The sequence below is a fragment of the Bombus fervidus genome, chromosome 5, assembly GCF_041682495.2.
Source record: "Bombus fervidus isolate BK054 chromosome 5, iyBomFerv1, whole genome shotgun sequence".
Classification (NCBI taxonomy): domain Eukaryota; kingdom Metazoa; phylum Arthropoda; class Insecta; order Hymenoptera; family Apidae; genus Bombus; species Bombus fervidus.
In genome coordinates, this window is record NC_091521.1 from 14,547,907 (window position 1) to 14,566,467 (window position 18,561).

The window sequence follows — 18,561 nt, forward strand, 5'->3', positions numbered from 1 at the left end:
CTATAATCGGTTGATGGTTATTATTAAAAATTGCTATCTATTAATCAAACCTATTGAATTCCATTTTACTTTTCCACGAATTTAATTGTACCTATTTGTATCGTAATTTTGGATATGTAATAATAAAAGACTTTTTATGATATAGCATGATTATAGAGTGAGAAAATGAGAAAAATTAATCAAACAAACTTGGCCGTATTGCAATGAAATGTTCATATGGTAGCATTCTGAGCGTATTTAATTATCTCGCTTTCACATGATGAAGTTCGTAAATAAAAAACAATCGCGCAAGTTTAATATGTATATTGAATCATTTCAAACATCGTTGTGGTTTTAATATCCGTTGCTTTAAATGAACATAACTCTTCCATTACCTTTTTTTACTTGCTTTTAACATAAATATCAACGACGTTTAAACAATGGACATCTGATTATCTTTGAATGACCTTCTATCATCCACGATAATTTACTATTAATTATTGTAATCTATCGTTATCTATCAAATACTCACGTTCGCGTACGACAGATAATCCCAATTACCATTTTTATGATTGGTTTTATCTAACGTTATCTAATTTTATTATCCTTCTAGAAGATAACCTTTTCCAAAATCGATTTATAATACGATGACAAATATTTGTTTAATCCATTGAAGGGATTTAAAGACTTCCATTTAGATTTCAAATAAATAGCTTTCACTGCTCAGACAGAAAGTGATTTAAAGTTTTAAAGGAATGAGATTAATTGCATATTCGAAGGTAATATTTGCTAATTTTGGTCGGCGCTTGAACGTCGAAGATAAGAGAAATAGTTTCTCGTCGAATAAAATCCCGACTTAATGCTTCGCAACCTTAGCATTAACGAACTGCAAAGATCGAAGAAGATGTAAGAGGTTTTACTAAGTACGTACGCCGTTCATCTTCCATAAATTATAAGGCACGTTACTTACTGTACATTTCTATAAATGATATTCCTTAATTGCACCGAGATCATTTGCTCGTTCAACGTTACCATTTATAATAATTCATTAATGGATTCTCTCTGAAAACTAACTGAGATTCCTGTGACAAATATTTGGAATGAAAACAATGTCTTGATGAATAAGTACACTCTTGGATCTTGCAAAATGAATTTCCGTAAATTACTTGCAATTTACATTTAATTTTCACTGACACGTTTACACACACAGTGCCGCACGTTTGCGCTGAAAATCCACTGCCATTACGTAATAATAAATATTTAATAGCTAATATTCGAATACACCGAATTAATTGAATCGGGTAACTACAACTACGATACATTCAAAGCTAACTCATAATCAATTGATCAGTGCCTGAATAGAAACTGATAAAATTATTAATCTAGTCGGCTAGATGAACGAACAGGATTTATACTTCAAGTTATCGACACTTTTATACGGAATTGAAGGTCGAACATATATGAGTGTGGTCGACATATAATTTTTATTACCATCTCTATTGTCTCTTTAAAAGTCAACGAACGTACACTCGTACACCTTTTATGGTTTTCCTACAAACCTTATAATACCCTTATATCCTACGATTGCGAACTCCTCCGTTTCAAAGCGTTCATCGAAGGTCGAATGGTTGCAGATAAAATGAATGGATGTCGACAATTACTAAGAAAAGTTATAAAACATAAAGCAGAAAGAGGAAATTTTACAACGAGTGTAAATTATTGAGAGCCTAAAGGACGCGTTATTCGTTGAACATGTCGTAAAGATGATAAATTTCTTGCTTCTTGGGTGAAACAAGCAGCTCGTTCAGATCTTTAATTTTGTTCCAAGGTATAATACAAAGTTTCACTCAAACTTCCAGGTTTGTCGTTACACGTGTGAAAATATATCAGATTCATTGTATATCTGGCAATGAACCTGTCATAGAAAGAGAAAGGCGTCCATCTACATGATTTACCAGATCCAGTTTCGTACCTGATCTGGAAGACGTACAAAACCAGGAGCAGTGGAAAAGATGCGAGTTACAGCTTTTCTCCCGCTTCCTAACTATATAAGAAAGTTGATGGCAGTGATCGACCGCAGACTATCTTTGCGCGTGGTTATACTTACAATTTCTTTCTCGCACTCCGGAACGTGCAAAAAGATCAAATGAAGAAACTGGTGAGTCGTTTGTTTTTTATACCGACCAGTCGACGCTTAATAACAAATTTTAATCAGTGATAACGATATAAATAATCAAAATTACCTGTAAATTTATTCCCTCAGATCGTATTCGTGTTGATGGTTGTGGTTGTTGCTGCGTATAAGAAAGGAAGAAGATACAGTGCCTTGGAAGAGTTTCCGCCTTATCAAGAGACTGCTTGGCATTCATCTTCTTCTCACGGGCAACATCATTCATTTCGAGAGCCATCGTTTAGAACGCAATACTACCAATCTTATCGACATCGACCCTATAGACAGGATTTGGATTCTTTTCCCGAGCAACTGTCTCTCAAGAACCGATTGTTGTTGCGAGATTACGAATTACTGAGAAATCGACTATTTTACGACAACAGTTCATCTTTTAAAAATGCTCCGGACTTTCATAGACAATCTTCGGTCTTTACGAATGGAACACTGTTTAGGAATCAACGAAACAGAGATCAGACGGTTTCTGGAAATGAACAGCGACCTGAATATCAAGACGATCGATATTCCTCTTACCGGCAATCTTTCCGCGATGATTTTCGATTCGCAGACCTGTACGATAAACCAATTGACTTTTACAAAGGACAATCAGAACAGCAACAGGTCGATTCAGTTGGCAGAGATTCGGAGTATTTGAAGCATGGTAAGTACTTTAATCAAAAGAAAGGCTGTAATCGATGTCATTTATTAAGAGTTTTTATCGTATCCTTTGAATCAAAGATACTTCAGAACAGAGATGTTTGGAAAGTTCGCGTTATAAGAAAGAATTTGTTTGATATAGGTAACCATGGTCTTGGATATGTGTCTGTGCCACCAATTTCGTCGTATGGAAACGCTCTGCCATTGAGCGAGGAAGCATCCACGACGATGACACCCTCAATGGCTCCGACAACCACCCACAAACCATGGCAACTGTCTACTGTCTCCTCCGCAACTTCAGCTACCACCCAAGTTCATACATCTACAACTTCCGAGTTGAAAATGGATTCGCACTCGAATACGGCGACAATGCCAACCGTGAAATCCGATACGGTGAGCGAAATATACTTTTCGTACATCGTGACATCGTATTCAATTTTAGCGGTACAGCATGACGCAGTGGCCATTTTAGTAACATTTCCGCCGAGTCTTTCGTTTCTGCTTATACAATTTACCGATCACTTTGCTGGCTCGTTCGTTATTTCTTTGCAACAGTAATAAATGAAGTTTAATCCGACGCTCGAAGAACTTTTAATCAACATTTACCGTAACCTCTTTACAATTTCCCAACTGAATCCGTACGAGCAAAGTAACGACCGCGAATCTTAAAAGGTCCAATGCAAGTTAGTAATTGCTTTCAGCTGGCTGACGCTGCTACCACGAACGTATCCGCTTCAACGATTTCTACGATACCAGCCTCTATGGTTACCACGAAACAGTCTTCGAACTTGGCTCGTTTACCGACCACCGAAGCTAGCTTACCTGTCATGGACACGGAATCTCCAATCATATCTTTCGGACGACAGTACGTAATAGCACTGTCAAGATTCGTTACTTGTATGATCGATCGTGATTTTTCCTCCGCCACTATCGTACCATGTTCAAGGTGTATTTCTGAAACTAACGTTATTAGAACATTACGTCCCAAGGAAATTCGAGCTGACATTCTGTACGATTGAATTAGCATTCATTTTTCCGAATTGTATGCATTCTGTTTCTCTTTTTCTTGCAGAACCGTACCTCCAATTATATTTCAACCGACTACGTTCACTTCATCGACGCCCTATTATCTCTCCAATGAGTTAAAGGACAAGTTCCAGCAGTCTATGCTGGATTATCTGCTATCCCAACAGGCGAAAGATGGTATCAAAAGCAACGTGCAAATTCTGCCGCTGAACCAAGCGCTTTCAGATACGTCGAACAACAGCCTAAACAACAAGATCCCTAGCATGGTATTGAATTACATACTTCCAGAAGAATCAAAGGGCGTTCCGAAGAACAATTTGCAGAGTTCTCTGTTGAGCTATCTGCTGCAGCAGGAATCGAACCATGGTCTACCTTTCCAACAATCATCTATATCGGAAACTGCGAACCATGTTCCATTAACCACGATAGTCAAGAGGCCAACGATGACACTCCCAAGTATACCGATTGCAACTTTGTCAGCGGTTTCTCGGCCAATGCAGACGATAAACTACATTCCAATAACGCCGCCAAGAGTGTCTGCTTTCGTGCCTCAAGATTCGTCCACATCTCCTGGCCTCTCGTTAGGTATAGCCACTTCATACGAATCGATAAGGTTCAGACCAAATCGTTCTTCGATGACCGAGAGGGACTCGCCCCCAGGGATTCCGTCGTTAAGAGAAATTTAATCTTTCGACTCTTTTATTGCCAGATCTCAGTGCGAAAGAGCCGCGAATCGTGGTCAACTTTATTGGGAAGCCCACTTTCTGCTCAATGCTTTCGCCTCGAGTTCAGTTATAATTCTCAAAATTCCATCCACTCGTTCTCTCTCGTGGGTCTTCAACTTCGATGGATTTCTTTTTATCACCGGGAAAATAATCCGCATACGACATAAACGTCCATCTTTTCACTTCTTTGCTATTACATCGCTTTCGGTTATGGAAGTTTAAAATTAGTTAATCGTATTTTCCAAGTTACTAAATTCGTAGCGATTCTCTGTACGAGCGTAACAAGCAACGTAATATACGGCGAACGTACGCAATTTCATGGAAGACTCTTGTCAATCGAAATTATGTAATTCTTCCTCAATGATTCACGTGTTTTCACTCCAGGTACACCTCTGTCTTCTGGCTTGTCCTCGAACATATTGAGTAATCATATCGGCAGCACATTCAACAGTCTACCTGATGGAATAAACACCGACATATCGGCAGGAATACCCAGCAGCCTCTCATCGAACGTTCCCACTGGTGTATCAACTTTGAACTTTGGCGAAAATTTCCAATATGGAGGGCAATTGCGACCGTTTGAACCGGCAAGGACTCACTCGTATTCCACAGGTATATCGATTGTACGTAATTACGTACGGCGGTAGTCCCGTCACGGATTCGTGAACACGACATTTCCGCTTTATTTTTCCAAACGCTCAAAGTCTAATTCGTAGAACGCGTATGGTTTGTACAGGGTTGCAGTTGCAATTAGGCGGCTTCGGAGGCATAGATTACACCTTGCGTTCAACTAGTCCTACTTTACGTTCCACGAACCTCGACATTGGAAAATTGGGATTAAGTCTGCCAGAATTGCCGCGATATCAACTTCCTGCTTTCTCTAAGGTAAAGTTTCGACAAATAGCTGCGTGAATTTAAGAGAGGAGTTGGCCCGAAGAATGTTGAAAGTCCTTACTCGAATGAAATTTCGAATGAATTTTCTTGTTTGCGGTGTTAGATTTTTTCCAACATGGAATTTCTTGCGTCTGTTACTTTATACAATATGAAGCTCGAGAAATTGGTAAACCTATTCTAGTGCAGCGGATACGTTCTAACTTGCATGATACGCGTATGGGGGAAGTTGGTGCATTCGAGTTCGGTGGCTCGTTTTACAAGAAAATTTTCCCATCAGCATGCGAGAACGTATTTTGTTTCAAATACTTGTAACACGAGTTACGTATTCACGATGGAAGTTCGCTGGTAATAGCTGACTGTACCACGTAGAAATTTTAAACCGTGCATCGATTGTTGCATTTTAATAGAGTGACTTTTTAAATGTTTCCAAACTTAACTGATAGTCGCGAAAACTTATCGACCTGCTGGAATTTTTTCCATCGGCAAATACACATGCACACGAACAGGAACGCGATATAAAGTCATTCGATGCCGTTACAGCGCTATCGTAAATACAGCGTCCATAATGTGGTTTAATTGCGAGCCTCGGCATGAAAATTATGCGGTTATTTACGAATGTAGCGAAATGATTTTACTATATCGTGTATGCAACGTTTTTATTGTAGGTAAAATTGGGTCAACGCTTGTGGTGAACGTAGAAGCTAACTGGACCAATCGGTACAAAACCACGTGTTTATTTATAGCGTTACAAAATATTCTAGCAAGTTGCCAAAGTTTAAGAAACTCTAGGTTACGTCGAGAAATATTTCATAGTGTTATACCGTAAATATTATCTCTATATAATTTAATTTACTATTATAATAGAAATAAATATTTGTTAATAGAAATAGTAAGATTATCAACGTTTCTTCTGAATCAATTTCCGTCAACTTCATCCGTCCAACTTGATTAATCCTGTTTAATCCATTGCCTATACGTATAATCCTTTTTATCATCATTCAATATTGACTCTGACATAATACTATTAACACATCGTGCGTTATCTGGGTTATTGACATTATTCGATCCATCGTACTTTTTCAGGCAGGCTATTTCAGAGATCACCGGCCCATATCTTTCTTCTTACCGCTATAGGAAGCATTCACTGTTTGAGGGATATTCGTAAAAATCAGCCCGAACCGATTTCGTTGTAGATTCAATTTGGCCAACGTTCGTACTCACTGGCCCATGGACCATTCTCACCGTGAATTGCACCGACTCGAACAAATACCACGAGGACAGCCGACTTTTCGTCTTCTATCGATCTCTAAAAATCTGCAGAGGCAAGTGTTTTCTATACTGGAAAGATACGAAAATGAATTTAATATCTTGCCACTTACCTTCCGCTATATTCTTCCATCGTAAAGCTAGAACTTGTAAAATGAAAACTCATCTTCAATTTATACTATATTTTATTAATTTCGACAAGTGTTCGTGTATTCGATTTGTCTTATCTCTGATTAATCGTGTATGTATGTGTCCCATGTGTTCCATTCGCGTGTGAATATGTATAGGTATTGCCATCGGTACATACAGCGTTCTGAATATTCATTTCTTTTCCATTTGATTCGTTATGCTTATAGTTAGCCTCGGCAAATTAAAGATTTATCTCTTACATCTATGCCCTGTATAGACCATTCGTAATAATTATTAAGAAAGTCATAGGAAAAATGTAGTTCTCTCTCATCAAAGCGACACGTTTTTCGATGGACATTTAGAAGACATTCCACTTCACTTATATTCGTTTTGCGTTTATTCTTAGTGTCTCGCACCTCGAGGAAGTAGAAACTGGCCTGCTACGAGTTCTCGAGAATTTCCGTGATTCAAGTTCAATTAGAATCCCTGGAAACGTTATTATCGATCCTTTCGCAGTCAGTTCGTATACGCTCGCGTTCTTTGTCTATTAGATATATATTTACATAGATGCACAGCGCTATCCTCATGTTCTCTTGGTACAATACAGATACATTATATCGCGTACGTATATCATGTATAATACATACACATTTATATACAGAGAAGGGAATGTATCGGGTTAGAAAAATACAGCGATCTTAGCAGAATTGTAAGAAACTTTATAATGCATTTCCAAGTGCGTTGCGTTAAAAGAAAATGCTAGGCTTGTTGATTTTCGTTCAGCGTGGAAATACAGTTCGAGTTTCTGCCTGTTGTCGCGGTTAATCGCAAAGTGATTAAGGAAAAAGCTTTGGTCGGTGCTCCTTCTCGAAGATAATTCTCTCGCGAATGAAAAAAAAAAAATCTGCGACTGGTTTCCAGGTATTCGGAGATCGCTGATCCAAAGTTTCGCTGTTATACTGTCGTTAACGACCGAGAGCGAAGGACGGGAACTTTGCCAATTAATAATCTACCGTTGTGTGCGGAAGCACCTTTTATCTTGCGGTGGCGTAAAATGGCACGTGGCACGATCTGTCGCGAATCGGCACTCGTTTAAATTTCACCGGCCCCAATAACTAGGTGAAAAGTTCGTTACGCCATTATGAAAGGGCATAAAGTTCTCAGTCTGTTGGCGAGAATTCTCTATAACGAAACGGACGTACGTAGCTACCGGTTTAAGAGATTTAAGTTTGAGGTACGTGAATTAAGAGGTTCGCGCGAAAATGAAGCGGTATAGTATTTTAACCCTGTATTTCACTCACTAATCCGATGCAAACTTCGTTTCTCTCGGTCGATTACGATCAGTTCGACGAATAACGAAAACGTTGGAAGATAAAACACTTGATTTGCGAACGATTCGTTCGGTACGATAAATTATTATCGAAGAATTGTATAATATCTCGAAACAGGTTACCAGGTAAAATGTACGTAACAAAACCTAGCTTTATCACAATTCATCGACAAGAGTTTCCCTAAATGTTTGCCTAGCAATTAGCGATACACACTATCGTTACTCTTAGTGTTTAGTAATTGCAGTGTTTCTAGGTTTTAGCAGGCGATCGAGTACGTAGGGACGCGTATCGCCTTACAACCGATTGCACAGTTCGAGTAATTCGTTACTAATTTCTACTAATTATGTACAAATATACATTGGAAGTTTAAAGTTACGTGATACGACGTATTCGTAGAACTCATAGAGTAAAAAGCTCTGATTGTAGACGTTATTGCAGGATCGCGGGTCCCGCGAAACAAGTGTTTTTTACGATAACGTTTTACGTTCGCTAGTATTTGGTATCTTCCGTTTCGCGTAGCCCATTTAACACACATACACATGCTCGATAAGCGTGTCTCGGTTGCCAGTATACGTTTAGATATCATGCTTCGTACTTGTATTGATATGTTTGAAAATTCGGACGCCGGGAACTTTAAAAACGTTTGCGGGAATGGAACACGAAGCGAAGCCGATGCAGGCGTTTCTGCATGCATCGACTGTGTTTCGTTATTTCTTCGATTCTATCGAACGCGTCATGAGCATACAATGGCCATCTTTACGAGGAATTCCTTTGGGCTCTCCAAGCCAGGGGAGAGACAAAAACAAGCGGACGCCTTCCGCTATCGATTTTCGTTTCCGTAGAGTTGAACGCGAACGTTCCGCGCGGTTAACACACCGAAGATAATACATAAACTTTTTATTAGATTTGGAACAAATGACGTCGTAACGTGAAAATGTTCGACAGAAAAAAAAAAGAACATGTGCAAATAATTTCAACGTGTTTCAAACAATTCACTTTGAAGAAACGCTAGAGGGAATCGAAGGAAAACGACTGCTACGAGAAACGGATCTTCGAGAACTTCTCGTGAGCGGAATATCGTATAAACTTTAAATCCTGTAACTGAGTATATAGTTGGATATGTACATAGTTCAAAAATATGATAATTCTCTCGTCGAGATGTTAAATGATAAAATAGATCCGAAAGTAGAGATGGTACGATATGCATCGAACACGTTCGACAGACTTACTCGAATTCTTTTCCCTTTCTGCACGAATGAATTTTGGAGAATCGAAAAACACGATCCCAAAGCTTGCACAACCATCGCCCTCTTCGTCGATTTATAAAATTCGCGTATAATTCATGACTCGCGATGCAAGAATTTCGGAAGCTTGTTCTTCGATTTTCTCGCATGCTAGAAAGGACAAACGAAACGGCGCGACGGAAGAATCTCGAAACGATACGAAGGAAACGGTGCTTCGTTCGAATAATCGTACACAGTACAAAGACGTTCGATTAGATGCGCAGGTGTACAGAACGCGTAACAGTTTTTCGTGGAACTGACAATTCGGTTCCTTTGCTTTGAGCCAAAAAATATTGCTACACCTTAGGAGCTACGATAATACTGCCACGGTATATTTAATATCCGACAAAGTACATATACGTATAATGTGTTTTCGCTCAAACTCGCATTCCATTGATTTCACGTTTTGACCTGATGTTTATCGTTTTAATATAGCTATTGGAATTTCCTTCTTTCCTTTTCGTGCTTCTGTTATTTATTCAACTAGATTACTTGAAACGGTAGGATAACGCGAATTTGAACGCGTTCAACGCATAAACCACGTCGTTGTGTTTCTAACACCTTGACGCTCGTTTCCCGATTACTTCGTGTATCATTTATTCGACTACTTATCGTTAGCTTAAATATTTATTTGGTAATTCAGCCCTAACATCGATGCACGTTGCCTCAGGTTTGATATCGCCGGGATATCGACCAATGAAATCGCGCGATAGTTGGGTGTGTGGGTGCTGAGAATACTAACGATGATCTGCACTTCCGATAAACAACGAGTAAAAAGTGCGCGATGTAATTCCGTTCTCACTCGTAAAAAGCTTCGATTTAGTTTCGATACGTTGCAATTTGTGACGGCGCTGCTAATGTTTCTCAAGTCCGTCGCAAAATTTAAACACGATTCAGTAGAACGAGCCAGAGGAAGTTATTGGTTTTTAAACGTCTACCTACGAAAAACGGCGCGACTACGAAAGAGGTCTGCGAATACGATAAATACCTTTAGCTGGAACAAATGTTGAGCTGTTCGATTGTCCGATGTCTCGCTGTTCCTGCTCTCAAGATAAACGCGACTTTAAATGCTGTAATTTGTCTAGAAGCTGACCAATTTATGGAAGGCTTTGCGAAATTCGGGATTGAACACAGTATAAATCACGGGATTTACGAAGCTGTTCATGTAGCCTAACCAAGAGGTCACGATGAAAGCAGTGACACCCGGTTGACAGTCCGCTGTCAGCTTCGTGCAAATCGCGTCCATGATGTTGCAGGTAAAGAACGGCAGCCAACAAATTAAAAAGACACCTGTAAAAGAGAATAGATTTCCTTTTTGTCGGGCGATAGGAAGGAAAAATAATCGACCGGACGTACCCAACACAATAGCCAACGTTTTCGTAGCTTTACGCTCCTTTTTCGCGGAGCTTTTCTCTCTTTTCTTCTTGCTCGCCTTGTTGGCTTTGTATATTGTAAACCGGGAGCCAGCAACGGCATTTTTCTTGTCCTTCTTACAGGTAGACGAGCCAGACAAGACGCTTGGCGTTCGTCCAAGTTGAAGAGGAAGAAGAGAACCGGCGCTCTTGAGCCTCTTTAATTCCTGCTTGTTCGTTTCAGCGCCGTTCTTCTTGGGTTGCGAAGCTTGGCTCGTCGCCGCACTCTTCGGAGGCGGCGACGAAGAAGTGGAGGACGACGGAGCTGAGGTGATTCGTGGATTCGGGCTGGGACTGGAATTCGTTTCTAACGGTTCGTGAATCACCGTGCTGCTCGCTGCACCGTCATATCCAGAATCCTTTCTGACGTTCTGCGTTCCACCCAGTTGAGCTTGAGCCACTGCGCTGAAACGACAACTGCAATTCGAGTATCAGTAGCATTCCAACGATACAGGTTTAGCATATCCCGTCACAGCTTGCAACTCTGAACCTACGAGTGAAAGCATTTCGTGTATCATGATTATAGGGACGAACGTTCGCTTTTATTGCCGAAAACGAAACACGAACGAGAAATTACTTCTTGTAATGGCATCTCGTTCGAAATGTTCGATCGCTCGAACAATACACGCCCGTGTATTAACGCGCTATCCACGCGGCTACATGTACGGCTGACAACGAATCTGTCTATGTAATTAAACTTGCTGCACCAATGGATGCAGTCGCTCTCGGCGATTAGTTTCGAAAGACATTGGTGCGTAGAGCATGATTCCCGTGCATATTGATCGATAGGTACATATCGATCTTACCATTAGTCGATGTATCACAGAATTATTACCGCACAACGAATTTCCATCGGACGTATATCGTAACCAGATCCTTGTACGAGAGTCGAAAATCCTTCATAGATATACCAACGCGATACATATGCTTTCAATGTGCCGCATTCGGCACGACCAAACGAAGAAATCGAATCATCTATCGTTCTTCCTATCTACTCGTTACCTATACCATTGTGCCGATCGCGATTGCCCGCCTTTTTTCTTTTTTACTTACGTTTTGTTACGGCAAACGAATGTATCGATCGAAACCGCGTCTTCCGCGTTCAATCAATACAGTTACTACTGCAACTTGCTGGACCAGTGGACACTCCACAAACAAACGAATCGATTTCACAGTGGACCGAGTTTATCGGTGTTTTGTTCCTATTTTTATCGAATGTGTCGGTGAGTAATTCTTTACGCCAATGAATTATCGACTCGTAGGCAATATAAAAAATTCAAGCATCCTTTCATCCGACTCTTACGCGGAAAATACAATTCAGTTCCTATCTTTTACCGCTCGTTCTTCTCAGACAAGATCGCTCATCCCGTTTGACCGAAGATAAAGTAGCCAGCCGGAAGAATTATAAAAGAAAACGGCGATGCTTGGGCGGAAAACAATGCCATATAAGGTGCGATACTATCTTAATTCGCAAATTAACTAATCAATTAAGATGTAACTTTAGATCGACTGTCGTCTCTCGAAGCAAAAGAAAATTCATTCCCTCCAATGAACAGTAAAATAGTATTTTTCCTTTGTTCGTTCTACGTCGTTGGTTTTGAATGCTAATTGATTTTAGTCGGTTCATGCTTTGTTCTCGCACCATTGTTTTTAGTCTCGTTAATTTGCTCGAGTAACTTTTAACGCCCCCGCTCTTCGTTAGGTAAGGGAGGCGGAACCTCGACTGTTCGTCGTTGTGTTTTTTCTACCATCTCCTAAAAATATTTATGCTCCCTTCTATACTACTACTTGTTATGCATATCTTTTTTATTGCTTGCCGTACAGTGAAACTTATTAATTACGAGTTGTTGGGAAAAGGGAAGAGAAGCTTACGAAACAGCGCGTTGTTGTTCAGCGCGAACGTTCGTCTGCACTGCGAACGATCGAAAAATTTTATTTGATTCTTACGCTGCTTCCTCGACGACAGTGGCCAAAAAGAACTCGGTGCTCTTATCGTTCGAGATGACCACAACAGGATCAAGGGGTGTCTCGTCCTCGTCTTCGTTGCTCCCGGACGCGGTGTTCGTCGGCTCTTCCATGCCAGGAGCCACGAAAGCCGCCGCCCCCAACGCCGTCTCCGCAAACCTTGCCACAGAATACCCACTACGTGATCTTAGTCAAAAGCCTCTAAAAAAAAGCTTCTACACTTAGCATGCTTTTAGTATTCCTCGGCGACGCGCGGCGTTAATCCGGCAAAGGGGAAAAGTTAATCTATCATGCACAAAGCGACTACGCTTGCGCTCGCGACTTCGTTCGGAACTTTGCCACGAACAAAGAACCTAGCTTTTACTTCGTTGAATGTGCCCTTCGCGATTCACAGGGATCCTCGGCTGCGTTTCAGCTAAAATGAAAGTCGGAAAGTAATTCTTTTCTGACGAGGGAAAAGCTCGAACCTTTGATATTTCAACTGGCTCGCTTTCGATCGATCCGACCGATAATACAATTATCGAAAGAGAGCAATTTAGAATTACTTTTGCGGCAGACGTTTACCTGTTCGATCTTGCGGTACTGTTCGAAACGAATTACGAGTAACTTCTAATCCATTATCGCGAGCACACTGCGTGGTTGCAAGTTAAACTTATTAAGTAATTTCATGCCGTGAATTAATATGAACATTCGCAACCGGCCGCGTACTCCGAATAATCGGATTATGGGGATTCGATATCGTTAGAACTTGGATTGGCGATTCACAGTTCGATCTAAACGATAGTTTCACCAACTTTGTCGCGTTTGTTTGCTCGAAACTTTCGCCCTTATCCTTATCGATACGTTCGATATGACGTTTTAAAAAAATTTAGCGAGAAGAAGAGATAATTAATTTTATTCTCCGAAATCCCTCTGAACAACAAACAGACGAATTGGAAAGTTTTCACGGTTTGATATATTCCGAATTAAGCTAAATTTATAAACGATCGAATCCTCGACTGCTCGTTTTAATATAGTCATTGACTGTAGTAATCTACGTTGATACGTAGGATAATAAGAAAGGGAACTACTTGTATCTTGTAATCAGGATGAGTACAAAGATATGTCGAGGCTAATGTTAACGATACAGGGGTAAAATCTACAGGAGTAGGAGAGCGTATGGGAAGGGTGGAGTATCGGGCGAATTTTGAATACAGGCCTGAGATTACGCTGAATGCATGGGACTCAGGGGAAAAGATACGGTCGTATAGCCAAACTGTGTGACTGTCGTTATAAACATCTAATTGTAAGTCTAACTTATCGATGGTGTTTGTACAGGGTACTATGAAACCGTAGGAACCTAGAAGGAGCCTATAAATAATAATTAGGCAACCGATGCGTCACATCTTTAATACCATTGCAAATTACCTACCTAGTTGCGTTTGAATATAGGTATACATATATATCTATACATGTATATATCCTTTATGTGGATTCAAACTTTTTAATCCGATTAATTCGAAATGTTTAACTCGAAAATCCTTCTTGCTTTTGTTGCTCCATTGGTGAGCGACATATAACTTTGAAGTATAGTCGAAAGTATAAGTCGAAGCGCGGCGGCAGAAGTTAAGTCGCGATCTTTCGCCACTCGTTCGGAAGATAGATTCCACTCCAGTATTTTCCTTTCGAGGAAAGGAAAAACGGCGAAGTAGGTATTAAATCATCTTCACCGGAAAACAAGACTACGTGCCTTTCAGTCCGCTGGCAAAGGAAGACAACGGTTTCTTCTGTACGGTTCTCATCGATGAACAAATGTACGACACTTAGGAAGAGGTGAGTACAAAAGTCGGCAATTAAATCGAGGCGAACTTGTTGGCTATTCAAGGCAAGTACGCCGTCCCCGGGACAACGGAAATGAAGCCTGCGCGCGGGAAAAGCGTATTATACGGAGATGCTCCAGGCTCAACTACGCCTTAGCTCTTCCCCTTTCTACACGCCTTTCTTTTCACCGCCATCTTTTCTCCTTTAGTGACATATTCTCGCCAGCGCGCCAATCTTCGCGAGAAATCGTCTCTCGTTGGAATGCAGGAGTTATACGCGGGAAATTGAAAAAAATGACTCGCGCGAGGAACACGCGACACATTCGAAATGAAGCCAGTTTGTCTGTTCGCGACGCGACGACCGGCTATCGTTCTGCGACACCTTCGCGAATATATGTAGCCATTCGTTCTATTTAAACAACCTTCTTTGATCTTCTGACGCGCGAAATCGTAGAAATTGAATATCGATTCGTTACATCCGTGCCTCGCCGAGAAATTACACACATTCAACTACCCATTGAGATGTTAGCAGCCTACCAACAGACGTTTTGTTTACCGTGAACATCGTTGAAAACTATTAAAAGGCAGCACTGGTTCGATGCTATCGTCCCTTTGTCAAATAATCGTTCCCCTTTTCTAAAGGGAATTCTTATTTACGTTCGCCACTCCTTTGTTCGAAATTGCACGTTCGTGAAACGCGCACAGGGGACGTTCTACAAATTGGTAAGGACGTGGTTGCAAATGCAAGTATGACTTATGAAACCGCAACTTCACCATTTGTCTCTCTACGATAGGACGTGCAACAGAGTGATACATGCAAATGAAATACATGCTATGCAATGATCAAGAAATTATCAACGAAGTATCGGCTTCGATTCTCCCTCGATCTTTTCGACGAATTTAAACACTATTTTAAAACGTAATTGATCGTTTATTAAAATCTCTTCTGTTTTTGCAGCAATTAACATGAGAAATAATAAAAATTCTTTAAGCTTTCAAGTGTATAAGACGGTCGTAAGTTCTTGCTAATTTCAGAAATTTAACAAAAGAATTTACATCCATTTTCTCCCTTAACCAGCGGCGGTTCGAGTGGAATTCCTAGAAAATTCTTGGTATATTCGTGAAGAATGCCAACGTTAACGGTCGAAGCGAATGTGTCGGCTTACCTGCGCGTGTGCGCGATGTTCTCGATTATGCTGCCCGGTTTTATGTCGCCCAAGTTAGGCTTTCTATTGGCCCTTGCCTTTCTCGCCCTGTTTCTCAGTGCCTGGAAACGGTAAAGTAAAATCACTGTTTCAACATAAATTTGGTAACCGATATAAACGAGTGAAATAAATCTTCCTATGGCGTACAAGACAGGTAACACATGACACCTGTTATCACCTATACATATCAAAGCAGCGAGATTTATCGCGACGCTTATATCAAAGATACAGGAAATATAAGAAATATTTCTCACATGGATACACAGTATCATAATGTACGCATATTAGACAATTTTACTCGCTGTTGGTTGATGCAAGTTTTGAAACAGAAGTTTTTATGAATGCGTTATAGCTGAATGTAAGAGGTACATATTTTATATCGGAGTTTCGAAGCGTATCGTTTTCTGCTCCGATGTTAAATCGTTGCATTATGATTATACACGCATACATATATTCATGTCGAATGTCTTGCAACCCATAAGAAAAGAACAAACCATACGTTGTTCTTCGAATTGCAATGAAAATATCTCTCTTCCTTCTATTCTTCCTTTCTTTTCTTCGCTTTTCTTTTTACTATTCTTTGTTATGAAATCAATACATCGTTCGTTGAAATACCATTGTTTATCGGCTCCACTGAGAAATAATAAATCTCGGTCGTACAAAGCCCCCGGTCAGCCGGGGCTCTCAGAATGTAAAATTATAAAGTGTTGAATTTGAAATCTGTTTTACGCAATTATTACCGCGATATTTCACGTCATCGGAAATTAATATCGTAACGAATGGAAGCAATCATGCAAACAAAATTGTTTATGTATTCCGGTTTGCGTAGAATAGCGAAGCAGCCGTATTTATGATTAACCGCAACGTAATCGCAAAAGCCAGCGTATCTGCGGAACACTTTGCTCCATATGGTGTTAAAATTAATATCTACGTAATTTGGTGAGTTTTACTTGTTACGGCCGACAATATTATATGTTATGGTTAATTGATCAAATAAACAGTTTTGCATTCATCCTGACAGTTCTTGATGCTTATTCAATTTTCGAGCAACACCGATCGTGCCTTATCAATTTCTGCTATCGATTGTTTTTAAGCCTACTGCTGTCAATAATATTTACCTTGAATATGTTGTAGTAGAGAAACACCATGATGATGCAAGGTATGTAGAAGCTGGATAGGCTCGAGTAGATGATAAAGTCTGCATTGTAGAAGAGGCATTGGTCCGGTATTCGGTCGGGGGTGTTATTCAAGCCGAGAACAATCGGGCTGCCGATCGCGGCAGATATCGCCCAGACCAACAGTATCGTCAACCACACTCTTCTATTGTTCTTGTGCTTGGCGTACTTTATCGGCTGGGTCACTGCTATGTATCTGCAATTCAAATTCATTTCGTGTATCGTACAGTGTCCCCTGCTTGATGGGCATTACGTTGCCGCAAATCAACGTGGATCCACCAACATTGTGTATCCGTCCGACAGCATTGTCCAATTTATTATTTCTATTCCGATTGGTGTATTTGTATCAGAATAATTTTATCTCGGAAAAAAACTATACTTTTTAAACGCTTATGGTTCTTTTGCAACGAGGAAACATCAAATGCTATCGCATGAAAATGTCGGTAGAAAACGATTAATTAAATCGCTAAATTGTCGCTTGTTTTGGGGAATTCATCCGGAAGAGGACGACAAGCTATAGATAGATTCAGACTTTGCGATTTTATGGAAATCGTCGAAAGGTTTTTAATAAAGTGCAGCCATTTTTCTGCATCACGACACGTATATTTTAACATGTAAATGCGAAAAATCCCCGTATTAATCATTTGGCTGTACTATTTCTAGACGAATGCGCTTCCATTTAGATTCTTTACGACGCGGTCCCACGAAATTCTTTTCGGTCTGAACGATCGGAATTTATGATTTAGCTTTTAATATTGTTTCAGACCAAGAGGCGTCAAAGAGGAAAGAAACAAGGAAAATGTAATTAATATCGTTTCGTGACTTTGATATCTACAAACTTTGATAAGTTCTTTAATAAATATAAGCTTTCCGTAACTTTACAAAACTGATCGGGTTTATACATACATTTTCGATCATAATACATGAAACGTAAACGCTGTCGCGTTACTATATATTAAATCGTAAATTTCTTAGAACAGCGAAAACCACTCTATCGATCATTTCGACCTCGTCGACGACAGTTATTTCGATGTCTTGTCGAAATTTGATTAATAGAAATTAACTGCGACCCTCCCAACTCCAGCTCATTTCGAGCATCACGGAACAAATCTCAGTTCCTTCTCTTCCGTCTTTGGTCTGTTATTCGTGTCACGTAAACTGGTTAAATCAGCAACTTCCTTTTTCACGAGTTTCGGTGCTTTTTCAGCAATCGCGGTTGCGCAATTTTCCTGCAATGGTGTGAAACAAATGCAATGCAAGCAAATCGTATTTTACATTGAAAGAGCGTTACAAATTACGATTAATATCTCTGTTTATTCTTGCGTTTACTTTTTCTTTTCTTCCCTCCTTTTTTCTTGGCGTTAAAGGACGAGCAATTCGTAACGTTTCGTAAATTAATTCGATTTATGCATACGAGTTGCGATTTGACTTTCGTTCCATTGTTTGAGCACGATAAAATAAGACTTTCTAACGTTGTAGCGTTTAGCTAGCAAAACATCGAAGATCGATCGTGGAATTCGCTGAGGTAAAAGAATTAGGGTCGAACTA

At 40.1% G+C, this 18,561-nt stretch overlaps 2 protein-coding genes across 9 annotated transcripts in view; one reads left to right on the top strand and one right to left on the bottom strand.

Annotated features, from left to right (window-relative positions):
- LOC139987333 (uncharacterized) overlaps positions 1-6,335 on the top strand; it is a 19,083-nt gene extending 12,748 nt beyond the window's left edge. For 5 of the 6 annotated variants that reach the window (XM_072003462.1, XM_072003463.1, XM_072003464.1 and 2 more), the window contains 7 exons: positions 2,243-2,807; positions 2,946-3,196; positions 3,505-3,668; positions 3,876-4,414; positions 4,939-5,166; positions 5,291-5,439; positions 6,114-6,335. In XM_072003462.1, the coding sequence (XP_071859563.1) occupies positions 2,243-2,807; positions 2,946-3,196; positions 3,505-3,668; positions 3,876-4,414; positions 4,939-5,166; positions 5,291-5,439; positions 6,114-6,140 (1,923 nt within the window). In that variant the 3' untranslated portion in view covers positions 6,141-6,335. Of the gene's footprint in view, positions 1-44; positions 2,138-2,242; positions 2,808-2,945; positions 3,197-3,504; positions 3,669-3,875; positions 4,415-4,938; positions 5,167-5,290; positions 5,440-6,113 lie in introns of those variants that run through there. The other variant, XM_072003467.1, reaches the window with a different exon arrangement.
- Positions 6,336-6,881: 546 nt separating this feature from the next.
- Dop2r (dopamine D2-like receptor) overlaps positions 6,882-18,561 on the bottom strand; it is a 96,721-nt gene continuing 85,041 nt past the window's right edge. Inside the window, exons 4-8 of one of the 3 annotated variants that reach the window (XM_072002970.1) lie at positions 16,957-17,209; positions 15,800-15,900; positions 12,817-12,993; positions 10,814-11,286; positions 6,882-10,747 (exon numbers count right to left, since the gene is read on the bottom strand). In XM_072002970.1, coding sequence (XP_071859071.1) covers positions 10,539-10,747; positions 10,814-11,286; positions 12,817-12,993; positions 15,800-15,900; positions 16,957-17,209 — 1,213 coding nt within the window. In that variant the 3' untranslated portion in view covers positions 6,882-10,538. Of the gene's footprint in view, positions 10,748-10,813; positions 11,287-12,816; positions 13,012-15,799; positions 15,901-16,956; positions 17,210-18,561 lie in introns of all 3 variants that reach the window. The other 2 variants (XM_072002969.1, XM_072002968.1) reach the window with 2 other exon arrangements.